Source organism: Papaver somniferum, unplaced genomic scaffold (assembly GCF_003573695.1).
Source record: "Papaver somniferum cultivar HN1 unplaced genomic scaffold, ASM357369v1 unplaced-scaffold_18, whole genome shotgun sequence".
In the NCBI taxonomy this organism is placed as follows: domain Eukaryota; kingdom Viridiplantae; phylum Streptophyta; class Magnoliopsida; order Ranunculales; family Papaveraceae; genus Papaver; species Papaver somniferum.
Genome location: NW_020627707.1, coordinates 6,751,306 through 6,763,678, shown reverse-complemented (window position 1 = coordinate 6,763,678; position 12,373 = coordinate 6,751,306). Strand labels below are relative to the sequence as shown.

The 12,373-nt window shown below is 37.0% G+C and overlaps 2 protein-coding genes across 5 annotated transcripts; one reads left to right on the top strand and one right to left on the bottom strand.

Moving 5' to 3' along the window:
• The first annotated feature begins 466 nt into the window (after window positions 1-466).
• Window positions 467-8,479, top strand: LOC113337904 (protein EMBRYONIC FLOWER 1-like). 4 transcript variants are annotated; one of them, XR_003354499.1, is made up of 6 exons: window positions 467-747; window positions 1,983-2,180; window positions 3,051-3,394; window positions 3,493-4,859; window positions 5,166-7,277; window positions 8,387-8,479. XR_003354499.1 is itself a non-coding variant. In XM_026583450.1 (5 exons), exons 2-5 carry the CDS (start codon window positions 2,125-2,127, stop codon window positions 7,098-7,100), a joined length of 3,666 nt encoding a protein of 1,221 aa, XP_026439235.1. In that variant the 5' UTR covers window positions 467-747; window positions 1,983-2,124; the 3' UTR covers window positions 7,101-7,475. The 4 variants fall into 4 exon arrangements, 3 of the variants coding, with proteins under 3 accessions (XP_026439235.1, XP_026439233.1, XP_026439234.1); XM_026583450.1 differs by lacking the exon at window positions 8,387-8,479 and having other exon boundaries at window positions 3,529-4,859; window positions 5,166-7,475; XM_026583448.1 differs by lacking the exon at window positions 8,387-8,479 and having other exon boundaries at window positions 5,166-7,475.
• On the bottom strand, window positions 7,922-10,610 carry LOC113337906 (rac-like GTP-binding protein ARAC7). The gene is made up of 8 exons (XM_026583451.1): window positions 10,269-10,610; window positions 9,852-9,939; window positions 9,619-9,728; window positions 9,165-9,228; window positions 8,999-9,063; window positions 8,819-8,884; window positions 8,562-8,668; window positions 7,922-8,248 (listed from the first exon to the last, which is right to left on the bottom strand). The coding sequence occupies exons 1-8, from the start codon at window positions 10,368-10,370 to the stop codon at window positions 8,218-8,220; spliced, it is 633 nt and encodes a 210-aa protein (XP_026439236.1). The 5' UTR covers window positions 10,371-10,610; the 3' UTR covers window positions 7,922-8,217.
• Window positions 10,611-12,373: the final 1,763 nt, after the last annotated feature.

Below are 12,373 nucleotides of genomic sequence, written 5' to 3'. Positions count from 1 at the left end.
AGTGGTAAGTTTTGAGATTTGATGGTGGTGGTGGTGGGAAGAATAATAAAAGGCAACAAACGTATGATAGGGTCAAAAAGGAATCTATCCATCCACCTTTTGGTTCCTAGCGATTTCGGTGGGCTAGTTAGTTATTAGGGTTAATTTTTAGGGTTTAAAAATGTCAGTGCTCTAGTTACTTTTAACCACAGGGCCGGCACAGTGGTTAAGTTAGGGTTTTCTATTCTGTTGTCAACTACTTTAATGAAATTAGGGTTTCTGTTTGCCTTATAAATGGACAGTGAGATTTGGGCCACCACACCACCACCACCGCACATGCCTCATGCTGTTGTTGTTTTCTCTCTTACGAATTAAATAAATAAAACAAAAAGGTCGTGAGATGCTGACATGGCATGGCGGGATCATTAAACCTTGTTTCACGGAATAGATTAAATAAATATATATAAAGTTTAAATAAAAAATCAAAGAAATTCACTCTCATTTTCTTCTCATCCCTCTCTTGGATCGAGATATAAGCTATCAGAAACCCTAAAATTTCGAGGGTTTGGTTTTTATTTTGTCCTGAAATTGTCTTCTTTCTATAACACGGCTCCTCAAGAAAATAGTCTGCGTCAAAATTGTTGATAGATCTTTGCGGTTTTGAGAATTTGGGAGCTGTTGGAATAGAAAAGGGAGAAGATCATCTTATATTTTTTCATCTCAAATTTCAGTCAACAACCACAACAACAACAGTACTGTTCTAATCAGGTTGGTGCCGATTCAATCTTCTTTTTCTTTCTATATCTTGATTCTTTCTCTCTTCGTCTTGATAGTTCTAGAATTTTCACTTGATTGAAATTTTATGGATTTCCTTTTTTTTTTTTTTTTTGTCAAAGAGGTGTGAGTTTTAATTTGAGAAAATAAAAGAGATTGGATTTTTTTTGTTCTTTCCTTTCATCTATGTGCAAATTAGGTTAAGTGAATTGAATTAACACTCATATCTGAGCTGGGTTTTAATTAAGAAGATTTTTCAATTTAATTAATTATAACAACTGTAACGTTTTTTTAATTGGAAAAAAACGTTTTTTTTGAATGTAATTAGGGTTAGGTTTTATAGTGTTATTTTGCTTTAGATTCTGCCTTAACTACGTTAATATAAGAGATACAATGGTAGGTATTGATGTCCGTATAATGTTGTAAGCTTATAAGTACGTTATTTTATGTGATACACTTTAATTTTAAGAATGGGTTTGCTTAAAAACTTGGTTATATTCAAGTTTTTGACGCTAGTTTTTGAGTAATATTGCAATTAGTGGCCTTGGGATTAAGTAAGAAACTGAATAACTGATTTGTGTATTGTGGATTGCGTGTTATTCGATATGCTTATTATAGCTTGGTGATCATCGTATGTATACATTATTTCTTATATGCTTGAATAAGGAAGTTCCTTTTGGTTACATGCATCTATACTAAGTCCTGACTCGACAAGGTTTGTTCTATATATGAACGTTATTAACATGGAATTACAACCGAATCACTAGCGGAAGATTTCACATAGGAATGAACTTTGTTAATTACTTGCAGTAATAGTAAGTTTTCATAAACTTGAACCTATTCATATTCTCATGTAAGTTGCATTTCCTAGGCTGATGCATGTATCATATGTTCTACTGCAAAATGCATGCTACCACAGTAGTTTCCTAGTTGGAAAACAATGTACTTGTAAGGCATGCACATGTTGTTGGATTCTATATACCGTGCCGCTGCAATTTATAATGGCTGTGCATTCCCTAGCTTCTACCGTTCTACTCATTATATGGATTGAATGAATGAAAAGTATCGTACGTAATGTGCACCCACTGTTAAAGCGGGTGCACATAGAGGCGCTCGATGTAGGTAGAGCGATCTCGTGCCTAGCAATTGATGACTCTATTCTTTCTATCTTTTGAAGGTAATTAATTTTTAAAATCAGCATTTAATTTTTTAGGGTTAACAATGTGTAGGTATACACCGCCTCTCTGGGATTTCGAATCTTTTTGCTGCCTTTATAAGATGGAGGAGAGGGATATGTGAAAAAGGTTGTGTGAGGAGTAATTCGCCTTTTTGTCTAAATCTAGCATTATTTTTTACCCTAGTTGAGGATCTATGGCGCCGAATGTCAACATTGAGAAGAACGGAGGATGTGGGCACTTCTCTATGCGGTAAGCTCAAGTTTTTCTATATTCATATATCATATATGTTCAGTATCTGCTAACTTTTCTAGACGATTCATATTATGCTAAATTTATATTCTGCATCCGCTTGGTTTATGTTATGTTTTGATTCAATATTCACTTTAAGTCCAAGTTGTTTCGCTTAGAAGACGATCAGTTTTCCAGGTGTAGGCAGGATCTAATAATGCTATCCCTATTTCATTGCTCTGAAATGATACGATCCTTCAATATATTTGGCATCTTGTTTCCATGCTTAGGGGGGGAGGGAGTCTTTTCCTTTTCAGATTTCCTTCATCCAATTTACTTTTAATTTTTAAATTTTTTTTTTATTTTTTTAATTTCGTTTTTTTTCCTCCCTCTCTTTCTCGCTTGTTTGCTTCTCTGTCACTGTGTGTGCAAATGTTTGTTCATATGTACTGGTGCGCAACAAATTTGCTGGTCTATTGCTAATGGTAACTAACCCTAGAGACAGTTACGAGGTCGGAAAAAGTCGTTTCTCGATTATGCCCCTAAAATTCGATAAAATTAAGAAGTATTATGTCGTCTTAATTCCGACTTATGGTTATAAACGGTATTTATCCACGGTATTATTTTTTCAAAATGACCCTTGTACTCCCTCTTGTGTTGCTCTTTTGTAAGGTTTCTCATAAGATTCTTATTTTTTGTGTTGTGGTGGAGTTTAAAGTAGCATCTTTCACGGTTCATCTTATTAGTAAAAATAAGAAATTTTGTCATTTTATTGAACTTATAGAGCGGTATAAGTGCATTAGGATTCATCTTGAACCAATCGATTGAGTTGGAGAAGAATGTTTTTTTGGTGGTTATTTCTTAACAAGTTTATTGTTCTCACTAATGCAGTGGGTATTGTCTTGAGCGACGCAAGAAAGATTTGAATGCGTGTTTGCCATTTTCTCGAATGCTACTTCCTCCTATGCGTGCTCCTGATTTCAAATATTGGCGCTGCCAAAATTGTACTGGTATTGAAGTTGGTAAGGTTCCTGATTCTCATGTTGATGCCATCTTCCCGAGCAGTGCTGAGGTAGCTAAGTTATCTTCTGGTTTGCGAATCGCATCCAAAGACAGCAATTTTGGAGGAAGAAAGGAGAATAATGGTCACACTCCTTTAGATTTGAATGTTGACCCATCGTTATCTAGTTGCAGGAAAGAAACGGAGGCCGTAGCAGTTAACCCTGTTGGAGATGGTGTGTATACCTTTTTACTTTCTAGACATTTTTCTAATCTCTTATGCGTCTTCAAATAATATTAAATGGATCTTGACTTATCTCTTTCGGCTTTGTAGATAGCCGGACATGTAATCAGTGTGGTGTTAATGCAGGAGACATTGTGAACCAGTTGACTGAGTTTTCCCAGGTTGTGCCAGACATTAACGTTAGTCTGACAGTAGACATAAGTGGAAGTGAACCAGGTCCGCTAGAAAAGCATGGAGTTCATTCAACTGTTTATGGAGCTGCTATCGGCTTCCCATTTGCAAATCCTGACATTGATGGTTCAAAAGAAATTTCTGATGTTGGTCTTGATGCTCGGTCCTCAAAGCCAGAAGGAAAACAAAACTCTGAAATCTGCAGCAGTAATCCTTGTACTAAGTCTGACAAACAACTTGGCAAGGTATTGACAGATTCGGAAGTGATTGGGGTTTCTGATGTGGGTAGCCATAAGAATGAGGCTCTCAACCCAATCGAAGATCAAACTGATAGACTTTATCCAAAGGAAATAGACGAGGGTGAGTCTGATCTCTTTGGAGGAAATGATGTGAACATAATCAGAAATGCTCCTCGTGCCAAAGATCTTCCCAGTAATAATATTGAAGTTTCAGGTGGAACTTGTCAGAAAAAGAAAGCACAAAAAGTGCGTTTAATGAGTGACATTCTTAGCAGTGGAGACGCTGTCACATCCTGCAAAGATAGTGTTTCTGACAGAGAAACCATCCCTGATAACATAGTGACGGAAGCTTCTCATGCTAAAGGGATAGATTTAAATCTGGATCTGAATAATCAGGGGTGTGTCGAAGGAAATGACAAATCAGTTGTTCCAAGCAATAAAAGGAAAAGGACTAAGTTTTCTCAAGAAGAGGACCAGCTGCCTACTATGATGAATTTTGCAGAACATGCACGTGAAGCAGATGCTAAAAATGCTTCCGCTGTAGATGTTAATTCTATAAATTCCAGAAGTCGTTTGACGAAACACATAAATGATGGAAAGCTTACTTTGTGTCAGAAGAAACAGAAGAGGTCCAGGATTGAAATTGGCCAACCTTCTTCAGTGAGGCAAGAGGAGGCGCATGTTGAAGCTGGAGCTGAAACTGCCCCTTCAAAGCCAAAAAGAAATGCACTCTCTAGAACAGGACTAGATATTGATATGAACAAGGATTTCTCTCAGCTTCAAGATGCCAACTCTTTCTTGATGTATGGCCCAGAAGGCATCTCAGGGAGAGACCAGCTTTTAGGGAGAGATACAGAGAATTGCCGTAGCCCTCCTGCAAAGTCTCCTTATCCAGGCTTCACTGCAGGATTCATACAACAACGTCTAGATCACAATTTGGCTACTAATAAGAAAGCTATCTCAAGTAAGAAGCAGAATGGTTTGCCCCAGGCTAAAGGTGGAGGCGACATGCGTGAAGCTGCTATTTCTTTCAAATTCCAACCCAGGGTAAGAAACTTTTCTCCGGTTACTAAGATAAGCTGCGTTGCTTTAATATATGACTTTGCATTTATCTTGAGTCATCTGATTGAAACATCCGAGTCACTATTAGTATAAGGGATCCCTACACGGTACACCGAACGACAAGTACAAATACAATTCATGTTACTGAAGCCTGTATGCGAAGAATTTAATATTTGACTGTCAATAATGGTACTGAGCAAGATGTTACCAAAACTTCAACTTAGGAAATTATGTTTTGTTTTGCACTCTTTTATTTATGAGTAACTTATTTGACATTGATGTAATTCCCAGGAACCGTCTGGTATATACAGCAATAAGAGCAGTACTGTTAGTCATGGACCACAGAACATCTCCATGACACAGAATGATGACAGTATCCACAATGCATCCCAACAAGCAGCTTTTGATGATATCCCTATGGAAATCGTCGAACTAATGGCTAGGAATCAGCATGAAAGGCGTCTTAGTGGCGAAGGGAGTACTCAGAACATCACATACTCGTCAAGAACAGAAAACATAAAAGATTCTAGTGCTAACAGGACGGATATTACAGATATTATTGGCAGTGAAATGTCAAGAATGTTGTATGAGAAGAACTCTGGATTAAGGAAGAATAGTTCGAGCAATGAAGGGAATAGCATATCTTCAAAAGGTAGTGCTGCGATACCAAACAAGAAAAAATCCGATGGTTTCCTATTTCCTGCAGTCAGCAAGAACAGAAACATCAATTTCAGTGTGAGCCAACCAACACAGTGCGCTCATGGGTCATTGGGATTTCCACCATTTTCACAGAATCCTGATCAACCACCAAGAGGTTTTCCATTTTCTGCTAGAGGTTCTTCCAGCAAAAACTATGATCAAAATCTCAGCTGGAAGGAAGACATGCTACCCAATAATCGATTCTCTATCCCTTTACACCCATCCTTGGAGGCACATCAGATGCCTGAGAAAGTTTCAGGCAACAGTTCGAGTAGAAAAGACCGTCATCCTTGGTCTCCAATGGTTCCAAACAGTGCCCCTTTTAGAGTCAATGGCCCCGAGATGTGTGTTGCTGAACCTAGCAAGTCGAAAAGGCCTTCTCAATGCTCTGAACCATCACACAGAGGAATCTTCTATAGGGATCATGATTTGCCATTTGTTGATCCAAGTAATATTCACCTTCAGAAGCAGGAAAGGAATTATTGTAACAAGACCAAGGGAACAAATAGTGATCTTCAGTTTTTGGGTGCAGGAAGGGGTGACGGCAGTCATCTAAAGAAAATGGGGCCACTGGATATGTATAGCAGTGATCAGACTATACCAGCGATGCACTTGCTCAAACTCATGGATGCAGGTCAGAATTTTAGTAAACAGTCGCCCTATCCCGCCGGTGTTCATCAAAAAGATTTGTCTAGTTTTGAGAAAGAACGATCCAAGACCTTGATGCCCCCACCCTCTTCTAGACTGTTAAATTCTGTTGAACAATTCCCCCCAGTTCTGAATTTCGGTGCAGTTGCTTCATCACAGAAGAATGCAGACTCTAGGATGATCACAGGGTCTAAGAAAAATAATTATTGGGAAACAATGTTGTCTTCTTCATCCTTCGGAGCTCATGAAGACGAGCTAGCAAAAAGAAAGAATTCACCTACACAGCCTACAGGTTCGAAATATAAGAGTCCAGTTTCTCTGCAAAACTCAGGGAAAGATCTCTCATTGGCTTCCGGTTCTGTGCCATTCATGGGACAAGCTAAAGAAGTAGGACAAACAAAATTAACAAATCCAGTTGCCCAACCAAGGGTCCAAGGATCAAGCAGTTCAGGTAAACACCATACATATGTTACTCCTACCTTCTATTTCGTGAAAAAACCAGCATCTGTTTCCAATTCTATGCCGTTCAAGGGACAGCCACAAGAAATAGTAAATCCCGTTATCAATGTGGAATCGGAGGTCTACAGCACAAGAGAGAGAAATCTTCCTGTAACTGGCTATCCTGGCCCGAGTTCAATCAATAGAAGCGAGAGAAACTTGCCTGTAAAGGAGAAGTTGGGCGATTGCTCTACCAACAGAAACCCGGCTGATTTTTTTGCTCCAGGACCAGAAAACATGTACATGTTATCAGGCGAAGACTTTAGACGTAGAAGCCCTTCATCGGAACCTAGAAGCCGTCCGTCCTCCAAGCCAGAAACAAGTAATCAAAGTCCGATCAAGCGTCAGAAGACGACTAATCCAGGATATCCGAATCCTTGAATTCCAAGGAAGTGTTTCGGAGCATCCCAAAACTTTACTGGAGTGCCTAAATACAGAAACTGCTTGATTTTAGTCAAAGGAATGGGGTGTTAGCTACTTGAAGACAAAGGTGCTTACAACCACCATACTGAAATGCAATAGTTGATGCTCGCGTTTTGAGAAGTACAACCTATAGAGGTATTTATCCTATAAACATTTACATATCTCAACTTTGTAAATAAGAATACCCTATATTTTTGCTCATGATAAGTGTGAAAATAAGACTTGAGTTTTGTCAGCTCGGGTTTCTTTTTCTAGTAATAAGCATTAAAACAGAAATGTAAACTGGAAATGGTTTATCAGGTTATACTTTTTGGTTATACTTGATATTTTGTATCTCATATCTCTACTAGTGGCTCTGAAATAGGTCTGGCCCAGTCCATTGGGACTGTGCTATCATTTTAACTGCAGAATTTGGTAATACTATACTCTGTATCCAGAGCAGTTGATGCTCTTCTCATTTATAATCGTATGCCCTGACCAGAAAATGAGTACAGCTTAACTGCAGAATTTGGTAGTCTAAGGTTTGTGCTTTTGTTAGAAATATTTTCTGAAACTTCAGATTTGCAATTAGCCAAGTAGGAAACATTTTCACACTAAAATTTCAGCCAAGTTTGATCACCAGCAGACGTTACATTGCTTAAGAGTCTCAAGCAGGCTATTCAGAAGAGAATTGAGCATACTTCTCACAGAGAGACCTAGAAGAAGAAATTTATCTAGTTTATGCAAAATGGTCAATGTAAGAGAATGAATGTCCAGAAAACTACAGAAAAATATGAGCGGACAAAGAAAGACATTTTCCATAATATATATATCCTAGCCCAAGAGAACGATAAATTCCCTTCTGCCACAACCGAGGGAGATAGTTCAATAACCAATTTGTTAGAAAAAGTTTTACACCATCATAATCCCAAAACAAAAACTATTACACAAAGTACCATAAGCATGTTAAGTGGCTTTTTCATGTGACACCAGTCCTTCAAAAAGCCAAGGAGATATTGAGACAAAACATGGTTACTGCATCCAAGAGTGGGCTTCTATTGCTACTACTGCACCCCATAAACCCCACTTGAGTGGCCTAAGCAGCACATCCTCCGCACATCACCGTCCTGCAAAAATATGAAATGAAAAATGTTAATTGGGTTGCAGTGCCTGAAATGCACGCGCAATCAGTTTATTACTTAGTCAATTATAAGAGAGCTAAGCTTCTATTAATTTCTAATATTCGTTTACTTTTTTTTGTTTAGGTAATCCAGCTTTCACGAACCTGTTGTATATTTTCAAATTTGTTTTGTGGCACTGAAAATAGACAAATCTCGACGGATGCTATGCTCTAGTACACACTACTCTTTGTTTGAAGCCACCATAGTAGCTTTAGAAACTGTATTCATCATGTAAACTCGAAATATTCTAAGCACTTACATAATTGAGCGACTAGTACTTCTTCGCCGTCTCATCTTTGGCATTTCCTTCCTTTTAGGAGGTTGCAGAACAGCCTTGATAGCAGTATCAAAAACAGCTTTGATATTCTGGGTGATACAAATGAAGGCATCATAAGCCAAGTTATTGTCAGGAAATGAAAAATGCAATATCGAAATAGTCAGCTGAGAATTAAAACATTTTCTTGTTTTCTTTTTGTAAGTGAGAATTAAGACATTCTTTCACTTCAAGAGCACTACCTGTTGAGTTTTAGAACTGCACTCTATGTAAGCTGCTGCACCAATCTGTTTCCTCAATTCTTCACCCTACACATAACATTTTCAACCACTTCAGAATCACATTTGAATTTCAATTTCTAGTGCTTCTTAGACACACGAAAAAGAACACGAATCAATAAAATGAGATTCTATAAGTGGTACCTGCGCAGACGTTATTGCACCATAATCCATATGGTCATTCATATATCCTCTGTTGTCGCGAAGATCTGTAAACCCAACACCGAATCAACACAGAAAATGCTGAACTAAAACAACATTAAACGTGACCTAACCTAAATACGGATAAGAAATGAAATGTTAGACTTACCTAATTTTGTACCCACGAGAATAATTGGAACATTGGGTGCAAATCGCCGAAGTTCAGGCATCCACTGTTAAATATCAAGAACATTAGTTATGTCAGGTGGTTGGCAATTTCAACAAGTTTCAGTTTTCAGATACAATTACAGATATATCATCATAACTTGTATTCCCTATGGATGGGCACAGGGGTGACTGACCACCCTCCAATGGATGTGCACAGGGTGACCTACCCTCGGTTCGCGGAACGACAAACATTAACTACATTGACAGTTGACACTACAATTTCCAAGCTTCAAGTTAACAAAACCCAAAAATAAATTCAGATATGGAGCCTTTAGTTTGAAAGGAAAGTGACCCACTTTTTTGTCCATGACTACTTTAATTTGAATTTTTGAAATGAAAATGACCCAACCTAAACAAAAGAGAAGTAGTAAAACAAAAAACCAGAAAACCAATACCTTTTTGAGTACATTTTCATAGCTAGCTCTGCTGAGTAAAGAGAAAGCCAAAACAAAAATGTCAGCTCCTCTGTAACTCAATGGTCTCAATCTACTATAATCTTCTTGACCTGCAATTTTGAGTCAAACACAAGGGCAAAAATGACAATTAAGTAATAGACTCAGAAGGGCTTGTATTGCATCTGCATAAGACCCTAGAATGAGTGCATTATGATGAGGGCTTGTATTATTACCTGCAGTATCCCATAATCCCAAGTTTACAATGTTCCCATCAACAGCCACATTTGCACTGAAGTTGTCAAAAACTGTGGGCACATAATCCTGCATCCCCCCAAAAAAACACAAAACCCATTAATTAAGGCAACAAAACTTTGGATTCATAATCATTTATTAAACATATTTTGAATAAAAGAAAGAAAAAAAACACTAGTCACCCATGATTTCAATTTTCAAAAAAAAAAAAAAAAAAAACTGTACTGAAACTAAAATCCCAGAAACAAAAATGAAAGAAACTAAGATTTCAAATGATTTTAGAGATTTAGCTGAACTTGTTGAAGTTTAAAGAAGCAAGATTTCAAGGTCTCTAGCAAAAAACTACACCCAAGCAAGCAAGAAACTAGAACCCCATAAGCAAAAATGAAAGAACTTACAGTAGGGAACTTGTTACTGGTATAACAAATGAGCATACATGTCTTCCCAACTGCACCATCACCAACTGTTACACATTTTATGAACTTTGATGCGCTCATCATCTTTTCTTTCACCTTCTCTAGCAAACAACTACCAGTTGATAATTCAAAATAGTACTATCTTGAAGCCTAGAGCAGCTCTCTCTATCTCTTCTTCTCTCCAACACTCTCTAATCTCTCTGTGTTTGAATGGACAAAGAGGAAGAGAACAAATAGTAGAGTGTACTCCTCCAATAAAGGCTTCTCAGAAAGACACAAACAAATTAATATTTAATGTCCTGCTACTACTACTACAACACTTTAAAATTTTAAATGTATGTTTGGTGTTTCCAAGATTTTCCAACAACAAAATAGCACCCCAAGAAGGAATGAGGTTCTAGTAATAAATAGAGCTAAACACAAATACACATGTCTACCTCCACGTTGGTTGACCCAAGTGATGCCAAGTGCCCTTTTCCTTTGGGCAACAGTCTATTTTACCTAAACTTGGCTAATTGTATGCCAGTGACATCACCCCAGATAACTTTACAAGTTTGAATCTTTGTTAGCGTAGCGTTTTTAGGGGCCACTCAAAAGAAACTAGGGGCCAACAATAAAACAAAAAAGGTCACCCAATCTTAAATTGTGTTCACCCCTTATCTCCCATATTTCGTAATGACAAAATTACCCTTCGATATTCAGTAGTTTGAGCAGGATTCGGGTGATAAAAAAATTTAGGGATTTTTTTTTTTTTTTTGCTTTTTCGAATTTTGGTACAATCATAATCGGTAGTAAAGTGTGTTACTTTAACTTCCGAATGTATATTGGTCCCAAAATGAGATTTTTCCAAAATCCTTTAATTTTCGACTTTGGTACAACCATAATCGGTAATAAAATGTGTTACTTTAACTTCCGAATGTATATTTGCCCCAAAATGATATTTTGCCAAAATTCTTAAATTTTCGAACTTTGGTACAACCATAATCGGTAGTAAATTGTGTTACTTTAGCCTCCGAATATATTCATTTTTTGAATCTTAGTACTACCATAATCGGTAGTAAATTTGACTTCCGAATGCATATTGTCCCCAAAATGAGATTTTGCCAAAATCCTAAAATTTTCGAACTTTGGTACTACCATAATCGGTAGTAAAGTGTGTTACTTTAACCTCCGAATATACTAAATTTTCAAATTTTAGCACTATCATAATCGGTAGTAAATTTAACTTCCGAACGTATATTGCCCCCAAAATGAGATTTTGCCAAAATCCTAAAATTTTCGAACTTTGGTACTACCATAATCGGTAGTAAAGTGTGTTACTTTAACCTCCGAATATACTCAATTTTCGAATATTAGTACTACCATAATCGGTAGTAAATTTGATTTCCGAATGTATATTGGCCCCAAAATGTGATTTTGCAAAATCTTAAAATTTTCGAATTTTGGTACTACCATAATCGGTAGTAAAGTGTGTTACTTTAACCTCCGAATATATTCAATTTTCGAATATTAGTACTACCATAATCGGTAGTAAATTTGACTTCCGAATGTATATTGGCCCCAAAATATGATTTTGCCAAAATCCTAAAATTTTCGAACTTTGGTACTACCATAATCGGTAGTAAAGTGTGTTACTTTAACCTCCGAATATACTAAATTTTCGAATTTTAGTAATACCATAATCGGAAGTGAATTGTGTTAATAAGTGATGCTTATTATCTGCCGATTGTGTTCATGGCCTCAAATTCAAATTTTCAAAACTTAACAAAAGTTTCAAAATTTTCTACTTTCACAATCGGTAGTTAATGGTGTTCATTATCTATCGATTGTGCGTAACTTTTTGTACAGAGAAATTTAATTTTTAGAATCAAGAATAATCGGTAGATATCGATCAATTTACCTACCGATTATGGTTGATGTTCTTAAGAAACGAAGAACATCAACCATAATCGGTAGGTAAAGTAGATTATTATCTACCGATTATGTTTCTGCTAGTGTAAATCCAAGAACATCAACCATAATCGGTAGGTAAAATAAATAGTTATCTACCGATTATGTTTCTGCTACTGTAAATCCAAGAAAATTTT

Excerpts from the sequence above, each read along its gene's own strand:
- LOC113337904 (XM_026583448.1), top strand. The coding sequence starts at position 2,125 with ATGGCGCCGAATGTCAACATTGAGAAGAACGGAGGATGTGGGCACTTC. Across the intron at positions 2,181-3,050 it reads TGTGGGCACTTCTCTATGCG|TGGGTATTGTCTTGAGCGAC; the intron begins GTAAGCTCAAGT and ends TCACTAATGCAG. Across the intron at positions 4,860-5,165 it reads CTTTCAAATTCCAACCCAGG|GAACCGTCTGGTATATACAG; the intron begins GTAAGAAACTTT and ends TGTAATTCCCAG.
- LOC113337906 (XM_026583451.1), bottom strand. The coding sequence starts at position 10,370 with ATGATGAGCGCATCAAAGTTCATAAAATGTGTAACAGTTGGTGATGGT. Across the intron at positions 9,940-10,268 it reads CCAGTAACAAGTTCCCTACT|GATTATGTGCCCACAGTTTT; the intron begins GTAAGTTCTTTC and ends GGGGGGATGCAG. Across the intron at positions 8,885-8,998 it reads GTGCAATAACGTCTGCGCAG|GGTGAAGAATTGAGGAAACA; the intron begins GTACCACTTATA and ends TGTTATGTGTAG.